The sequence below is a fragment of the Lynx canadensis genome, chromosome F1 (genome assembly GCF_007474595.2).
Source record: "Lynx canadensis isolate LIC74 chromosome F1, mLynCan4.pri.v2, whole genome shotgun sequence".
In the NCBI taxonomy this organism is placed as follows: domain Eukaryota; kingdom Metazoa; phylum Chordata; class Mammalia; order Carnivora; family Felidae; genus Lynx; species Lynx canadensis.
In genome coordinates, this window is record NC_044319.2 from 30390730 (window position 1) to 30409221 (window position 18492).

At 50.0% G+C, this 18492-nt stretch overlaps 1 protein-coding gene across 1 annotated transcript in view; it reads right to left on the minus strand.

Annotated features, from left to right (window-relative positions):
* Window positions 1-18451, minus strand: part of VASH2 (vasohibin 2) — a 41413-nt gene extending 22962 nt beyond the window's left edge. The window contains exons 1-4 of the mRNA XM_030303047.1: window positions 18164-18451; window positions 8207-8295; window positions 3073-3129; window positions 2438-2512 (exon numbers count right to left, since the gene is read on the minus strand). Of these exons, the coding sequence (XP_030158907.1) occupies window positions 2438-2512; window positions 3073-3129; window positions 8207-8295; window positions 18164-18439 (497 nt within the window). The 5' untranslated portion in view covers window positions 18440-18451. The remainder of the gene's footprint in view (window positions 1-2437; window positions 2513-3072; window positions 3130-8206; window positions 8296-18163) is intronic.
* Between the last annotated feature and the right edge of the window lie 41 nt (window positions 18452-18492).

The window sequence follows — 18492 nt, forward strand, 5'->3', positions numbered from 1 at the left end:
CCCCTCATTTGGGCTGGCCCAGACGCCAGTCACAGGTGTATCCCTCACAGTCCCTAAAGATTTAAGTAATCCCAGTAAGCCAAAATCGTGTTTGGGTTTATACAATTTGCGCAGGGACACGGCTACTGGGTAAAGCAAGGTGACCTCTGTCCAGGTACACCCGGACATCCGTCAGCAGAGTCTGAGGGTAGCTGGGCCACCCAGGGAAGGGCCCGTGCTCGTGCTCTCCCTCACTGATCCCTCCGGCAGATCCCCAACAACTGTTCACCCCCATTAAACTTGCAGGGGGCTGTGCCCAACAGCTGTGGCTGACTCCTGCCACAAAAGGGCCCTGGGCCATCTGCTGTCCCCACCCCGTTCTGCCCTCCTGCTGGGCTCCCCAGCACACGTTTCATCTCCTTTGTGAGGAGCAGGATGGAGGTATGACAAGAGAGTGGGGCAGGGCCTCAATACGGCTCAAGTTTCCATTTTTCAAATGTCAGCCTGGGCACCTGTGGACAATCGTACTTCAGACGAGGCCTGGCCAGTGTTCTGCAGGCTGCAGACGGCCAGAAACTGCCCTTCCCGTGAAAATGTCCAGCAGACCGGGGCGCCTGGGTGGCTCAGTCGCTTAAGCGTCTGACTTCGGCTCAAGTCATGATTTCACAGTACATGGGTTCAAGCCCCGTACCGGGTTCTCTGCTCTCAGCACAGAACCTGCTTCAGATCCTCTGTCTCCCTCTCTCTCTTTGGCCTTCTCCAGCTTGCGCTCCCCCTCTTTCTCTCTCAAAAATAAATAAACATTAAAAAATATTTTAGAAAACGTCCAGGAGACCAAACCAACAGACTGCACCTGTCCTATTGTCCCCAGTCCGATTTGGGAGTCACCTGTCCTTCTGCTGACTTTGGAATCTTCTTCTCTCCTGGTTTTCCTTCTACCTCTCTAACTTTTCTATCACAGGCTCATCGTGTCCAACCAAAGCAAAAAGTACTGAGAATCCATCCTTGATCTTTTTCTCTTCTTACTCCTTCCTTGAACAGCAGCTACCAACCCCTAAATACTCACAGCTCCCAAATTTCTATTTCCGGTGCAGACCCCGGTCCTGAGCGCCACACTCTAAACACCCCCTCCCTCAACAACCTACAGGTGTCTCAGATGGGACATGTTCAAATCCGAGCTCATCTCCCCCTGAATCCGCCTCTCCCCATTACATCCTTCCCTCGGGCTGCAGCACACTTATCCGATCACCCAATTTTCCAAGCCCGCAATGTGGGCTCATTGCCTCTGTCTCCTCTGACTCTTACAGCTACTCAGCCCACAAGTGGTGCCAATGACTCCCCGACTCCTTCCTCCACCTTTATGGCTCCTGGGCAGAAGTATCTCACCTCTCTGTATCCCTCATCCATCCAGCCCATCCTCCACAGACTGTCACCCAATCTGGAATCCAGAAAGCTGTATTGGTTGATTCCCTCCTCGTCAACTCCTGCCCTCATTTGACCTCTAAATCCTATACATCCTGTCTCCTTGATGTCCCCTCACACCTGCTCCCATGGCCAGGACCATGGTTCAAGCACCACCGTTTCTCTCAGGGAACAGCTCAGTCTGCCTTTCAATCTGCCCTAAGAACCACCTCTCTAAAGAACATGCATGAGCGTGTCATGCCTCTGCTCCAGATCTTTCCCGTGGGCTTCCCATTGCCTTCTGGAGAAAGTTCCCACTTCTCAGCACAGCCCTCAAGGACCTAACCAGTCTTACCTGGGACCATCTACCAAGTTCACGTCTTTTTGCATTTCCTTGGTTAGTGCCCCCTTCCAGCTGTCCAACCCAAAGGACCACAAGTTTCTTTGCTCTTGTACCAGATCATGTTTTATTGCCATCATCACTAACTAAGTCAGTGCTGTCACAACTTTTCTGGACCATATTCCCCTTAGGCCGGGCCAGGAGTCTGGGGAAAATGGAACAGAACGTATGGGAGAGACCAGACCCTTGTTTCAGCTCTATGTTCTGCGGAGTCAGGACTCTACGCCATTGCTTGGTCTCCTCCACAGTCTACTCTTAGAATCTTCCCCAGAGATGCATTTGGATAATCCCATTTCTCCTGAGTGTCTATCCTGTTATAAAGCCAGATGAATGCAAAAGATAATGATACACACTCTCTCTCTAGTCCCTCTAAGTTGGAATTCTCCTTGTGCCCAGCGGATGTGGCCTGAGCTAGTGGTACTGGCTTCAGCTAACAGGTTACATAGACAATGATCCCATCAAGCTCTGATTTGGTTCAACTCCAGAAGGTGAAAGTTAAAGAGAGGCACCAGGGGTGCCAATTTGGAGCTTGCCAATTTCCCCCAAGGAGACAATGGGCATCATCTCTGCGAATCTAGGACAATGAAGGCACAATCGGCCTCGCTCTGAGGCCACCATCTATGGAGTAAACTTAAGCAAACATAACTCAAAGGATACATGCCCAGGATGACAGCTTCAAGGCATTTGATAGGCAAGGACTCCCGAGTCATTTCTTTTGCTGTTTCCATTAACCTGTAGGATAGAGCACAACAAAGCATCTCAGGACTTGTTTCATCATGCAGTCAGTCCGTCTGTCAATCCGTCAGCGTGCCTGTCTCCACATTAGGTGCCATGCAGGATTGCAGACAAAAGGGGAGAGCTCGGCGTGGAGGATGGAACCAAAGCACATCTGCACTGGCAGAACTAAATTCTTAAATTCTCCACTGCTCTCTCCAAGAGTTAGTTCCTGGAGGTTAGTGCCTATATTCCCCAGCATCCTCCCAAGGGGAGGGCAAGGGGCATTACACAGGACAAGGGGCTTGACAAAGAGAAAGTAAAGGAGACCACATAAAACTAATTTCACACACCTCCCCCACCCCTGGAAGAGTTAGTCTCCACCATGGAGCTTAGCTGTCAGAGTGGCCCAAGCCCTAGCCCCACCTCCAACCTGGCCCCAGGGCACCCCCCCAATCCCAGTCCCTTACAGACTGGATATTTGAGCACTGGGATACAGGGATAAAGAGTGAGAGAGGGAGTGGGCAGCTTTCAAGTAGGAGAGACGTCACCTGGCCCACAGATCATGCACCACTTACCCACTCAGCGGTCTCATTTTCCTAATTTCAAAGAACTGGGTCCCTGTATGATTGTATCTGTGTGAAGTATGTAAAGGGAAAGTGACAGAAAACTCCAAAGGCCCCAGTAATCCAGCAGAGGAAGCTGTACATTGATTTCTCAAAGGGATAAAGAAGTAAGGGGCTTTCCAGAAAGTGTTCAGTAGCCAGAAGGTAGCCAAGAGCCTCTTACTCCTCAATGTCCTGCTCTGAAAATCCAGTTTCTAACTCAAGCCCCCAAACAGCTTGGGTCTTTATAATAGCTATTTCAATCTGCTCTGTATTCTGTTTAGGGGAATACATGTCTTAGTTCACCTACTAGACTACAAACTCTGAGAGTTGGGATCATTTATTTATTATCTTTATATTACCCATAATGCCTGGCACAAGCCCAACATATTCCAGTTAGCAAATATGATTAAATGCATGAGGAATAAATGAATACATGGGTAGACAGACAGACAGAAAAATGGGTGGATTGGTGGAAGGGTGGATGGATGAATGGAAGGAAGGAAAGGTCGAACTGATGAAATGGAAAGGTGGGTGGGTGGAAGGATGGATGGATGGATGGAAAGAATGAATAGAATGGAAGGGTGACTGACTGGAAGGGTGGATGGATGGACAGATAATAGAGATGGATGGATGGATAGAAGGAGTGGATGGATGGATGGATGGATGGATGGATGGATGGATAGGTAGGTGGGTGGCTGGATGGACAGATGGATGGATGGAATGGAAGGATGATGGATACAAGGGTGGGTGGGTGGTAGGGTTTCTCAATAGCGCACTGTCTCTGCAGCAAAGCTTACTGTGGAGACCTCACTTTAATTTCACTGGACTGATACTAAGCAATGATTATGAAGTCTGAGAAGATGACACCATTACCCACAACTTGGGATTTAGCTGCTTGCCCAGAAAGTGTCAGGGACTGGCAAGCCTGCACCAGGTCATTCTGAAGGAGACCAAAGATTCCTTGATGTCATGCTCTCTGACACTGGATCTTTATTTTCTTCAGAGCCTGAAGAAAAGTTGCTTTACACATTTCTCTTTCCTGTCTCAAACAGTCCTATAGAAAAAAGTGCATGTTGGGAAGATGCTAACGAACCATGAACTTGTAACCCTGGCAGCGTGCATGAGATTAGATGTGTGACCCTACAGTGGTACAGGCAGTGGCAGAAGGTGGCACAAAGCACCTAAATGCCCTGCACACCCTCTCTGAGGAGGGTGAGGATTCCCCTCCCAGCACAGGCATGCCTGACCACTCAGACACAAGCACACGTAAGAACTACTGGGCAGGGGGAAGGGGGAGGAGGAGCTCATTATAGGCAGATTCTGGGATCCACCTCTGGAGATTCCAATTTCAGGCTAACGGTTTTATTTATTTATTTATTTTAATGTTTACTTTTGAGGCAGAGAGAGACAGAGTGAGAGCAGGGGAGGGGCAGAGAGAGAGAGGGAGACACAGAATCTGAGGCAGGCTCCAGGCTCTGAGCTGTCAGTACAGAGCCTGATGTGGGGCTTGAACTCATGAACTGTGAGATCATGACCTGATTAACCTGACTGAGCCACCCAGGCACCCCCAGGCTACGATCTTAACCCTAGATGTCATTTCCAAGTCACCCTGCCTGGGACTGTTCTGTTGGAGGTTCCAGGGTGAGAGCCAGAAAGATGATTTTAACAAGCTCACCAAGCTGGAAATTATCAGCATGAGCTGTAAGAACAGCCAATAACAGTACAGGCTTGCCCAGTTATTGAAAATTGCAATATAAAAACCCTTAGAGGTAAAAGAGAAAAACGAGGAGCTAAGCTCCCAACTTCAGCTCAGGTCATGATCTCACGGGTTCGGGAGTTTGAGCCCCCCCATCAGGCTCTCTGCCATCAGTGCAGAGCCTGTTTTGGATCCTCTGTCTCCTTCTCTCTCTGCCCCTCCCCCACGTGCACAAGCTTGTGCACTCTCTCTCTCAAAAATAAATAAACATAAAAAAAATTTTTTAAATAGTGAGATTCCTGGTGTAGTTAAAGTAGAATTCAGTGAGCAAAAAATCTATTTACATGCCTAGCTTTCTTTCTTTTCATAGATCTAATCTATACATCTAGCATGTAAAGTGAGACAAATCCATAATAAAATAATAAAAAATTGGCTGGCCTTCCTTGCTCAGTTCCTTACAGCTATGAGCTCCAGAAAGTGAGCTTGGAGAAGAGAGCCTCTTGTAAACATCACCTTCAGAGGGAGAGACTTACTGAGCCTGAGCTGATCCTCAGAAGGTCTCTCCCCATGCAGAGAGCTTAGGGGGCACCTGTCTTTCCAGAACCCCATGCAAGAGCCACTTATGGCTAGCATTCTGAAGCTGTCAGAATCCATCCTCTCCTATCCCCAAATGAGCCCGTCTATAGTCAGGGCTGGCCTGGTGCCCAATCATGTGTTCCTGTGTCCAGGACAAAGCAGTAAGAAGTCCCAAGGAACTAAATACAAGCATTGTATTGTCCTTTGCTGTACTGCCCTTCATAGAAACGATGGGGTTTTGTTTTTGTTTTTGTTTTTTTACAGACTGAGAACTTGTGGCAACCCTGCGTCAGGCAAGTCTGTTGGCACCATTTTTCCAACAGCATTTGCTCACTTTGTGTCTTTGTGTTACACCTCGGTAATTTTCACAGCATTTCAAACTTTTTCATTATGATTATATTTTGTTATGGTGACCTGTAATCAATCAGTGATTATGCCTCAACTGAAAGCTCAGATGATGGTCAGTATTTCTTAACAATAAAGGCTTTTTATTTTATTTCTTTAAAGTTTATTTATTCCAGAGAGAGAGAGAGAGAGAGAGCACAATCGGGGGAGAAACAGAAAGAGAGAGAGAGAGAGAGAGAGAGAGAGAGAGAGAGAATCCCAAGCTGGTTCTGCACTGTCAGCACACAGCACGATGCAGGGCTTGAACTCACGAACCATGAGATCATGGACCTGAGACGAAATCAAGAGTCAGACACTTAACCGACTGAGCCACCCAGGAGCCCCTAAAACTTTTTAATTAAGGTATGTAGATTGTTATTTTAGACAGGTTACTGCACACGTAATATACTGACTATAGGGTGGTGTAAACATAAGTTTTATATGCACTGGGGAAACAAAAAATTCACTTGATTCGCTTTATTGCCACATTCGCTCTTTTGCAGTGGTCTGGAACCGAAACCTCAAAGGTCTTCGAGATCTGCCTGTGAAAGTGTGGTCAGAAGAGAAACCACAGAGGCCACACTCTGCCTTCTTTGTGTGGTGGCTCCAAGGGCCAGGTGACCTGGAGCGCAGCTTGTTGGGTGCTCTCCCTCTTCCCACCCTCTCTGCAGTCAGCGATCAGGTCAGTGACCAGCATCACGGGTCAGAGAAGAGAATGAAAGAGCAGATCCTTCAAGGCAACAGCTGAAACGTGGCTGAGAATGTGCTGCAGGGCTTACGGGGAGACAGAGCCTACGATATGTAAGGCACATGCAAATTTGCCCCTATCAGGGCATTCCCAGCCAGGATCATTCTCTTTCATCTCTGGCTGGATGATCCTTGTGAAGACGGCTTCCTAGATAGAAGTGGGGAGCCAGGGGCCCCTGCATGGCTGACTGGGTTAAGCGTCTGACTTCGGCTCAGGTCAGGGTCTCACGGTTCATGAGTCTGAGCCCTGTATCGGGCTCTCTGCTGTCAGCACAGAGATCCTCTGTGCTTTGGATCCCCAACCCACCCCTCCCTCAAAAATAAACTTAAAAAAAAAAAAAAAAAAGAAATGGGGAGCCGTTCTGATTTCTGTCACCTTCTGAAATGTTGTGTGAAGAGCCGGTCACCTCCAGGAAGGCTTAGCTCTTTGGGTCCAGGTCTACTCTGGTAGGGGTTTATGCTCTGGACCACATGGAGCTCCCCAGGGGCCCCAGTTTGGGGATCAGCACCGATACCAGATAGCCTGCTCAGGGGTGTCCACCTCCCCTTCTCCTACTGCTTCAGGATTCCACCGGGAAGATGTCATGCAGGGGAGTTCCTCATCTGTGACACAGGACCTGAGAAGCTAATGAAGTAATCTGCCTGCCCAAATGAGCAGCAATCGGTGTTACTCCCCTCTGGTATGTTCTTCCCTTCAGAGAAGACACAAAAACCCACAGCCACGATTCTTGCCGATAGCCCAGAGAGGAAGGGCCTCTTCCGAGGCATGTGGAACACGTGTGCAGTGTCCCAATGAAATCTTTTCTGCCGAATTCTGTCTTTAGGGAGGAAGGACAGAGGTCATCAAAGAACTGACCTCCTGGACAATGTGCTAGGGGCTAAGGGGTCTGAGGCCGGCTTAGCTCTGAGATGCTCACTGACTCGAGCAAACGGTGTGTCCCTCCCACAGACAACTCTGTCAGCCAGCTCCCATCTGATTCCTGTCCCTGAAGAAACATCAGCAGGAGCCAGTGGACCACCCACCTCTGCCCCCTTGTTCTTACGATGCTGCTGGTACGGCGCACAGGACGGATCTAATCTTGGTTACGAACAATCCGAGCACACTGGCGGAGAGAAGGACGCAAGTCCGGCTGGTCTGAATCCAGCCTGGACCCACTGGGCTCCTCGGCACCTTTTCAAACTCACCCTCATCCCAGAGCCCCACGTATTCCTGTAGAAGGAGGCAAGGCCACCAGTCTGCCAAAGGCAGTGCCAAGTGGACCTCTTCCAGATTATGAGTGGTCAAGATGAAGACAAAAAAGTGAAAAGGAAAGCAAAATAGCAGAAAGAAGCCCAGGAGGGAAGAGGGAGGAAGACAGACAGTAGAGGAAGACAGAAGGAAGGAAACAAAGATGACCGGGGAGGGGAGGTGGTGAGACAGGAGGGGAAGGAAAGAAGAGGGGATCCAGGGGGCCACCGCTGCCTCACTGCACCTTGCTGTCCTGGCCCGCACCTGCCTAAAGGGGGAAGGGTCTGACCACTGCAATTACACCCTCTATTACGGCGCTTTCTAGACACTCATGCTGGGACATCCCTTCGTGCCCGGCCTCACCAATCTTAGAGAGCATGTGCCGACCGACTGGGGACAGACCCGCCACCAGACTGGAGCTCACCATGCCCGTTCCCTGGCCGGGTCTGCCCAGTCCCTGGTTGGAAGGATACTGTAGTGTCTTCATGTAGTTCTGGATTGCCTGGAGCCAGTCTGGGATGGTCATCGACAGCCTGTAGTTTGGAACCTGGGGCACTGAAGGCTGCAAAGAAGTACAGAGAGAACTTTTTATCAAGGAGATGCTCTGGGGCCCAATTTCTGAGGGCAGGCACAGGACTGAAGGCACCAGAGAGCTGCTCCTGACAGCAGATGGCCACCTGCACGGGGCCCCCCAGACCAGCCGGTCCTTTGCCGAAGTTTTCCTTGTATGTTCCCTCCATACACACCTGCCCTGGGTCACTGTGGCTCTCTAGGGCCCTCTGTGTGTTGAATGTGAACACAGCCTGCTTTCCCACAGGAGCCTCAGTGTCTCCTTGAAGCCAAGGACTATGTCCTATAGTGTCCCCCACTGAGCCTGGCCCAGGATGTTCACAGAAGTGCTCCGTTAACCCTCAGAGTTTTACTGCAGGGACTGCATGTTTTCCTGCATGGCTGGTATGACCCATTATGCTCAAGGGGACCACTGAACACAAGATGAATGGTACCCTGAAAAAATGCAACATGGCGCTCCAACGCGCCATTTCTCAACACCACGCCCATCGTGGCCCTTCTCTGAGTCTGGCCCACGTGGATTAGTAAAGATTCCCCTCATGCCCTGACTCTTCCCAGTTCAGTGCAGCCCCTGTGACCCGTAAGCCACCTTACCCTTTCACCCCTGACAGCTGCCAGTCTCCCTTTCCTAGTCTTGGTCAACACTCACCAGGGTCTACAACCAAGGGCACACAGTTCTAAGCTCTGTTGGGAGGAGAAAGGAGCAATAGCAAGCAAGGACAGGAAAGGGAGAGGTAAGTGACTCTTTACAGGAATTTAGAGCTAAGACACCAGCTCTGAGACACCAGGAGGCTCTGAGCAACCCTGCCAACGAGGCCCAGAGCAAGAAAGGGCAGGGGCTTCCAATCCAGCCACTCCTGGGAGGCAAGGGATGATGCAGTGCGTGCTTTATTCCCCATTTCTTAGGCTCTTAAGCTTGGCCTCAGGCTCCGGTGAGCAGTGCCACCGCCAGGAGGGAAAGAGGAGACTCCTCCAGGCGTAAGCCACTTAGGGAGGAGCAGAAGGGGCCCCAGGGCGGATTAGTTCATCCTCGAGAAAACAGGGAAAGGGAGGCCCTGGGGATTTAGTGCTTAGCTGATGGAAGGTGGAGCCGCCGGTGGAGAAACTTCTTGGGGACAGCGCCGGGCAGCCTGGCCGGGCACCAGAGCCAGACGCCGCTGAAGGATGTTCCCCCCCTCTCCCCGGCGCGGTGCTCCAGGCTCAGACCCCACAGGGATGCTGCCCCTGGGCCTGCGGCGGGTGGGAGTGGGGGGGGGGGGCGGGCTCTGCCATACTTCTCCACGGTCCACACCTTTGGCTGCATTGACTCAAAACGCTACTTGACATTCTTCTCCTCTCAGTGCCTCTCTTCTCTCTTGGCTTTGCAACTGACTTCCTACTCACAGCAACTGCCCCTTCAGCAAAAAGGAAACTAGTCCCACGCCCTACTTCACAGCCAAGGTGCTGAGTGTGTGTGCGCCCCTGGGAGGGAATGTAGGAGGTGCGGGCGCATGCTTGCACAGCTGTTCTGCAAACTGCATTTTGTTTACAACGTATCAACTCAAGCCACATTCCTGTCTCGGAGAGTAATTTTTCCAAGCAAAGTGCTCCAATTTGACCATTTGCTTACATGACCCTCCCACATGCACACGCGCGCGCGCGCGCGCGCACGCACACACACACACACGGAGTCAAAATAGCGCGCGCGCACACACACACATACACACACACACACACACACACACACGGAGTCAAAATATGGAATGTATCCTTGTATTTCTGCCCTTAACAAACGCTAGAGTCAAGCTTGTCGTTTTTTGCAGTGACACCTACGGATCGACCCATACCTGGAATTCTGTGTAAAACTGTGCCAGAGATTTCACAGGGAAGTGAGGAGAGAAGGGGAGATGTGAACATTTCTTTAGCACCTGCTACGTTCCAAGCTCTAGGCCAAGTACAAGGTGGTGGCAGGGGAGCACAGAGACAGAGGAAGGAGGGAAGTTATCCAGCAGGAAGGCACAAGCATGTTTCTATACAGAAAAGTGCTATTTGTACCTACTTAATAGAAAAGATGGTAAGTGTGGGGAAATGTCCCAAAGAATCACCAGCCACCTAAGGGATCCTTGGAGGGGTGTCTGTTGGCCGGACCCCCGCCATAGCCAGAGGGACTTGGTTCAGAGGTAGCCAGAGGGGCCAACCACCAAATTATTTCAACTCCCCCAAGCCCAGCAGAACCACGAGAGCCAGATGGTGGGGTGGGACCAGGTGGCAGCTGGTCCTCAGAATAGCAGCCCGGTGGCGCCCAAGGGCTTTTAAAAACAGCTGCCTGGTTACCTCAGCCCTGGCCGAAAGAGTGCAGGAGTGGCGGCCACATTCCCCAAGCCCCAGCTGGGGATCAGGGCTGTGGTGGGGAGAGAAGCCGAGACAGCTGAGGGGATGATGTCATCAGGCTACAACTCACCCTGCTGTCTGGGACGGCTGGCTGGGGCTCGGGCTGGGGGGCCAGCTCCCAGCCAGCATCTCAGGAGTATAAGCCAGGTGGGCTCCTTGGTGGGTAATTAGGAGACAGACACAAGGCCCCAGTCCCTGCTCTGCCACCTAACTGTGGACCCTGGTCAAGCTGCATGACCTCTCTAAGCCTGTTTCTTTCCTGATAAAATTGGAGAGTGTCACCTACTTCAAACCTTCTGGGCTGTGAGGATTATATGCCCCAATGTATAAAGCAGGCAACTTCGGGCTGGAGCCTGGGTGGCTAAGTCAGTGAAGCATCCGACTTCAGCTCAGGTCATGGGCTCATGGTTCCTGAGTTCCAGCCCTCCATCGGGCTCTGTGCTGACAGTGTGGAGCCTGCTTGGGATTCTCTCTCTCTGCCTTTCCCCACTTGCGTTCTCTCTCTCTCTCTCTCTCTCTCTCAAAATAAATAAATAAATTTCAACTAAAAAGCAGGCAACTTGGAGATTGGCATTTGGTGCTCTTGAAGGCTAGGTGATTATTATTTTTTTATTATAGATTTTTAAAATGTTAATGTTTTATTTTTGAGAGAAAGAGAGAGAGTGCAAGCAGGGAAAGGGCAGAGAGAGAAAGAGAGAGAAAGATACAGAGTCCAAAGCAGGCTCCAGCCTCTAAGCTGTCCGCATAGAGCCCCGCGCGGGGCTTGAACCCACAAACCGTGAGATCATGACCTGAGCCAAAGTCGGACGCTTACCTGACCAAACTACCCAGGCGCCCCAGAAGGCTATGTGATTGTTCATCAACAATGTGTTTTCAGGATCTAGACTGGGGAAGCCTGGATAGTCCTCACCTTCTGAAACTGGAAAACAGAATCAGCAGGGCCTGGGTCTCTGCACACTCAGAACATCGTGAAGATGCCTTCTCACCCTGATGAAAGAGGAGAAAACATCCACTTCCCCCTGGGACACGTCCTGACCATAAGTTATCATCCTTAATTCATGAACAGTTCATACAAAGTGATAAGAAAACTCTTCAGGGGCTCCTGCCTGGCTTAGTCAGTAGAGCATGGGACTCTTGATCTCGGGGTTGTGAGTTCGAGCCCCATGCTGGGCGTAGAGACTACTTAAATTATAAAAAAATAAAAAATAAAACTGTTCAGGCCTTCGTGGAAAAAAAATGGCCCCCAAAGGTAGAAGTAGCCCAGATGTCCACTAACAGGTGAATGGACAAAAAGTGGTATAGGAGCACCTGCTGGCCGGGTCAGTAGAATGTACAACACTTGATCTTGGGGGTCATGAGCTTGAGCCCCACATTGGGTGTGGAGTTTACTTTTTAAAATGTAGTATAGGGGCGCCTGGGTGGTTTAGTCGGTTACACATCCGACTCTTGATTTCGGCTCAGGTCATGATCTCACAGTTTGTGAGTTCAAGCCCCAAGTCGGACTCTGTGCTGATGGCACCCAGTTTGCTTAAGATTCTCTCTCTCCCTTTCTCTCTGCCCCTCCCCCACTCATGCAGACACACTCTCTCTGTTTCTCTCAAAAAAAAAAAAAAAAACAAAACATGTAAAATGTAGTATATACATAAAATGGAGTATTATTTGGCCTTAAAAAATGACATTTTGACACAAGCTGTAACATGGATGAACCTTGAAGACATTATGCTAAGTGAAATAAGTCAGGCACAAAAGAAGAAATACTGTATGATATACCTCTTCTACAGTTGTCCCCCTTTATCCACAGGGCATACGTTCTGAAAACCCCAAGAGATGCCTAAAACTGCAGAGAGTACCAAACCCTATATATATTCTACGTTTTTTCCTACGCATACATACCGATGATAAAGTTTAATTTATAAGTTGGGCACAGTAAGGAGATTAACAACACCAATCAACAATAAAATAGAACAAGTATAACAATATACTGCAATAAAAATTATGTGAATATCATCTCTCTCCAACTCTCTGTGTACTCACCCTTCTCGAGATATGAGATGATACAGTGCCTACATAATGAAATGAAATGGGGTGAATGACGTAGGCATTGCCTGCAGCATTAGGCTACTATTGACCTTATGACCATAGGTCAGAAAGAGGATCATCTGCTTGCAGATCTCGGGTAACCATGGGTGACTGAAACCATAGAAAGGGAAACAGTGGATGGGGGGGGGACAACTGTATGAGGTTCTTACAGTAATCAAATTCATACACAGAGAAAGGAACAGGATGATTGCCTGGGACTGATGGGAGGAAGGAACAGGGAGCTAGCGTTTAATGGGTACAAAGTTTCAGCTGGGAGGAAGTAGTTCCCGAGGGGGAACGTGGTATTGTTGCACAACTGTGTGAATGTACTTAATGCATAGAACTGTACACTCAAAAATGGTTAAAATGGTAAATTATACGTTATGTATATTTACCACAATTTCTTTAACAGCCATGAAAAGACAATGCACAAAAGAAATGCAAATAGTAAATCAATTTTTGGAAAAAATTTCCAAGCTCACTAATAATTCAAGGAATGCAAAGCAAAGCCACTGCTAAATGTCACTTTTCACCTCCAGTTAGCAGAGATCTTCTGAAATGCGGACACTCAATGCTGATGGGATGCTCTTATAAAGCGCGTTGGGAACATACATTTGTACAACCTTTTTATAAAATGTCCATGGCATGCTCCCTTTTCTTCCCCCCTCCTTGACAGATCCTGGGTCCCTCCTCACGGTATTTTCCAGCCCTATTTCACCTGAAACCCTGGCCTAGATTTTCCATGGCCCTTCCCCTCAAGGTTCCTGTCTCCTGCCTCCTGCAAACGGCCCTTCAAGCCGCTGCCCAGCTGATGAAGTTGGAATCCAGAGGGAAGAGAGCAAAACCAGCCTCTCCACATAGGTGCTGTGCCTGTGGTCTGGGGTTGGGGGTCCTGGGAGGTGGGGGACAGGGTAGTAGTGGCATAGATGGGAAGACAGGTGTTCTAGAATAATGAAACAAACCACAGGCAAGGCTTTTGTGGTCAGGCTCTCTCTCATCCCATTCTTGGCAAACATAATTACCTGTCCAAAGAATGCAAGAAGTGATGTGAAGGGACACAGGTGTGTAACTGGCATCCCCACACACGCACGAAGGGGGAAAAGGAGCCAAGGAGGCCGCCAGAACGCTTAGCATCAGTAATCTTTAACAAGAAATAACAAGAAGAAAGCAAAGCCTTTTGCTGCTCCTGTTCTGGAAAATATAAGTGCCTGTGCAGGTACCAGGCAGAAGAATCTTCTCTGGCAACTTGGAGAAGCATAGAACATCACTCATGAGCCCCGGATGGACCCCAGGCCCCTGCATCCGGGGCAGCCAGGAACCTGTTGATGGTGGCCTGGTATGGAAGTCCAAGGGTCTCAACCTTGGGCCAAGCAGGAAAGACAGACCACAGTTCTGAATCCAGGACAGAGGAGGAAGTGAGCTGCCCGAGCGAGCTAGCAGGGGAGCAGGCGGGGGGGGGGGGGGGCCCTGACTGCATGCTCTCACCTCATAGTCTCACACTTCTTCACTCAGGCAAAGCTGAGTCCTATAAAAGTGAATTATTTCCCAATTTAGAAACAACATGAGAACGAGGCACAAAACCATGGGGTCTATAAGAAACCATTGTTGTTTCCTGTCGAATCCATCCTGGTTGCCCCTTGGAGAGTCCAGCTCCAGCCAGTCAAGAAAGGAGGAGTTGTTTCCTAGCACACGGTGCTATTTTTTCTAGGCCAGCCACTCTCTCCACCTCTCCCTTTCCTTCCTCTATCATCCTCCAAGTGACCCTGCTACTTTCTCATACTTTCCCTGAAAACCCTGGCCGTCACCTAGTCAGCTGCTGACTAGGACCCAGCAACCACCAGAGGAGAGGCCTGCAGTCACATATTGAAAAGGAGGATTGCAGGGGAGGTGAGCCCCCCAGGTGGGGGTACCTGGACCTGTGAGCAGAACTTCCCACGGCTGCTAACAAAATGTCTCGCAAAGAAGGGTCATTCAGTCCTCCTCTTAAGCCTTTGGCACCTTCCCCTGTCCTTTTCTTTTGCTTCTTGGTCCATATTCTTTCTTTTTTTAATTTTTTAAAAATGTTTTGATTTATTTTTGAGAGAGAGAGAGAGCACAAGCAGGGGAAGGGCAGAGAGAGAGAGACAGACAGACAGACAGAATCTGAAGCAGGCTCCAGGCTCTGAGCTGTCAGCACAGAGCCTGATGCGGGGCTTGAACTCATGAACCACGAGATCATGACCTGAGCCAAAGTTGGCTGCTTAACCGACTGAGCCACCCAGGCACTCCTTCTTAGTCCATATTCAATTGCCAAAAAAGGTTAGTCTCTCTGAAACTTTCCAACCCTTCTACCAGCCCCCACACTCCTCTTCTGTCCAAAGTCCTCAGCAAGAGACTGGTTAAAGGAGAAAAGGGCCCAAAGGACCCAAAGGAAAAAGTCTGCCAAGCTGAGTGCAAGAACAACCTTGTACCAGACAGGAGTGGCCCCCAGAAACAGATGTTTGGAAGCCAGCCGTTCCCATCTTAGGACCTAGGTAGGGGTAAGGGTTTGGGAAACGTCAGGACCTGGGAGAGGAGGCATGTCACGATGGAGTTCGGGTGGAGAACCAGCTATTACGATGCAACGTAAGAGAGAGAAATGTTAGGTTCTTAATTTAGGTTCAAAATGCCAAGGCCGATCCATGTTTGGCCCCAGGTTTTCCTGGCTTGGAAGGGGTTCTCCTGCGACTCTGGGTTACTGTGAAAGTACAATATGGTGTGGCTGCTATGTAAAAACAGGGTCTTGTTTTCTTTTGCTCTTTTTAAGAATACAACATTTAGCCACAGGTATAGGTCTCAGGGACTAGTAATCTGTGCTCTAAACTGCTCAGACAACATTTAGAATACTGTATTTCAGGGATCCTGGGCAGCTCAGTCAGTTAAGCGTCCAACTCTTGATTTCAGTTCAGGTCATGATCTCACGGTTCCAGGGATCGAGCCCCACATTGGGCTCTGTGATGACAGCGTGGAGCTTGCTTGGGATTCTCTCTCTTGCTCTCTCTCTCTCTCTCTCTCTCTGCCCTTCCCCTGTCTCTCTCAAAAATAAATAAACACACGGGGCGCCTGGGTGGCGCAGTCGGTTAAGCGTCCGACTTCAGCCAGGTCACGATCTCGCGGTCCGTGAGTTCGAGCCCCGCATCGGGCTCTGGGCTGATGGCTCAGAGCCTGGAGCCTGCTTCTGATTCTGTGTCTCCCTCTCTCTCTGACCCTCCCCCGTTCATGCTCTGTCTCTCTCTGTCCCAAAAATAAATAAACGTTAAAAAAAAAAAATTTAAAAAAAAAAAAAAAATAAACATTAAAAAAAAAAGAATATTGTGTTTCATATGTATTTATTTTAGAGGACTGTCTGGTGACAAACTAGCAAGTGTCCTGGAAAGAGGATGAGGAAAGTGTTTTGAACTGCAACTGTGACACCTAAGAAACAACGAAAGGAGCTACCTGTGGACAAAGAACTAAAGGAAGATGCCGAATGACCAAATGTCACAGTTCTGAGGACCTGTTCCAGGGCACCTCTGTTGTCACACAGATCATTGGAAACCTGGAGATACCTGGGTCATATCAGCAGGGATTAAAGAGTTGGAAAGAAGTTCACATGAAATCTGGTCTACTCCCATTTCATAGATGAGAAAACTAAGGCCAGAGATTCTCAACGAGTGACCGAGGCCAAAAACCAGAGGTAACACAACCAGGGCTAGAATTCAGTGCCTTCATTTTTACTCCAAGTCCCTTCCTTACTCCAGGAACGCCATGTCGTAACATCATCGCAAAGGAAGTCGACGTGGGTTACCCTGACTCAAAGGGCAAAACAAGAATCAATGGTGATGAGGTGTGAGGGTGAAGAAGGCAAATTTCTGTTCCACCTAAGAGTTTCCCAGCCACCAAAACCCAAATCTGGCCAGGCTGGGACAGCTCTGTAAGGTGATGAGTCCCCCCAGCCCCAGGACATCTTGCAAAAGAAGAAGGAGGGGAGCCTGGTCTCCACCAAAACAAACGTTCCTGATTCCCATAGAGAAAAGGGGTCGCCACACACAAGACCAGGAGGGACGATGAAGCCACAGTTAGAAGCAGGGCTGGTGATAAGGAGGCTGAATTAGAACGGCAGCATGGGACAGCAGGAACAGGCCTCTGTCCCCTGTGGCCACCTCTCTTCCAGGTTTAAAGGGCTCCCAGCTCCTCCATAAGTAAAGCAAGGCTCACTCAAGTAAGGGCAAAATCTGAAGTCAGAACTGCCAGCCAAGACCAATCTTGTTCTTGTGCTCAAGGAGAGCTCAGCAAGGGTAATTACAGCTGACACTGAAGCAGGAAAGATTCTCGTTGGGCATAATGAAGATCTCCTTGACCTACTGGTAATAAAACACTAACTGACTGCAGCAGGAAGCTTAAGGGCTCTGTCACTTCCCCCAAGGGCACACACAGCTTTCCGGCCTGCAGGGCTCAGATGCTCAGATCACCAGATGCTCCAGGTTGGGGCCTCAGCCAGATGGCCTTTCAGGTCTCAGGTCTGGCATTCCTAGACCAGCCCAGGAATCTTCTCAGCCACACCAGTGTCCCCAGGGGGCAAGGGAAACCATCTGCCATGCTCTAACCCCCAGGCTGTGCAGTATTTCTCCCCAGTTTGCATTTTGATGTCTTAGTGACCATGGCACATCTCCCTCTCTCCCTCTTAAGTAACGATAGCCTTGGCCACCAAACTCAATCGGCTCACTGGCCTCTCTCCAAGATAGAATGAGTTTCACTCCTGAGCCTCTTTCTCTATCCAGTGAGACTAATGCATCACGTGTCCTGGAAAGTCCCTTTGGCCATGGCCAAAACTCTTCTTTTTTTCTGGGACCTCAGATAAGCTGGGAAAAGAGATACTTCACCGCTTTGTAAGCTTCAGAGGTGAAAGTCACTGTCATGAAAAAAAAAAATTGGCAAGAAGTCTAGAAATGATTCAAGCTGAGAAGTCTGGTTGGTTGCAAAATTCATTCACAGCCTAATAAATCATTTGCTAGGGAGAGACAGGCGAGGACCTACAGTTTCCAAAGAGGAAAAGTAGAGTGGGATCACCAGGGGGCTTGTGCCTTCTTGGCAGTGCTGCTGTTACCTGGCGGCCACAGCTTTTGCAGGAGGATGTACATGGGGGCGAGTCAACAAAGTTTGGCTGGAGATTAAAGAAACCTTGGCACAACCAGACCTCACAGTCCCAGAGCAGCAAGCCCTCTACCTCTCCCTCCCCCATTTCTAAGACAAACATCTCAATGAAGCCAAGGGGCAGGGGCTGGCCGGAAGACTAGGGAGCGGAAGGGAGTCGCTAGCAGGACGGGGAAAATGGACACGGCCTCCGCTTGCTTTGTACAGACTGAAGTGCTCCCCTCCTTGCCCACCCCCTCGCGTCCATCGAAGCCTCTGACCTTTGCCAAGAACGTGGCGTTCCTGATGGCGCCCACCATTTCTCCCCCCTTGGGGTGCACCTTGGCCACGTGCATCCACATGCGCTCCCAGGTGTGGCTGTCGATGGGGAAGCCGCTCTTGTTAACGTGAAACAGCACCCCGCCGTCTTTGTCCTCCTCTTCCGAGCCCCCGCTGGTGGCGAGGCTCACGGGCCGCGCGTGGCTGCTCCGGGACCGGGTGCCTTTGGCGCCTTTGGGGTGGGGGCAGCGGTGAGTGTCGGCCGCGGAGCCGGTCATGGTGGGGCCAGGGCGGGGCGGGGGTGCGCGGGGCGGAAAGGGGGCGGCGGCGG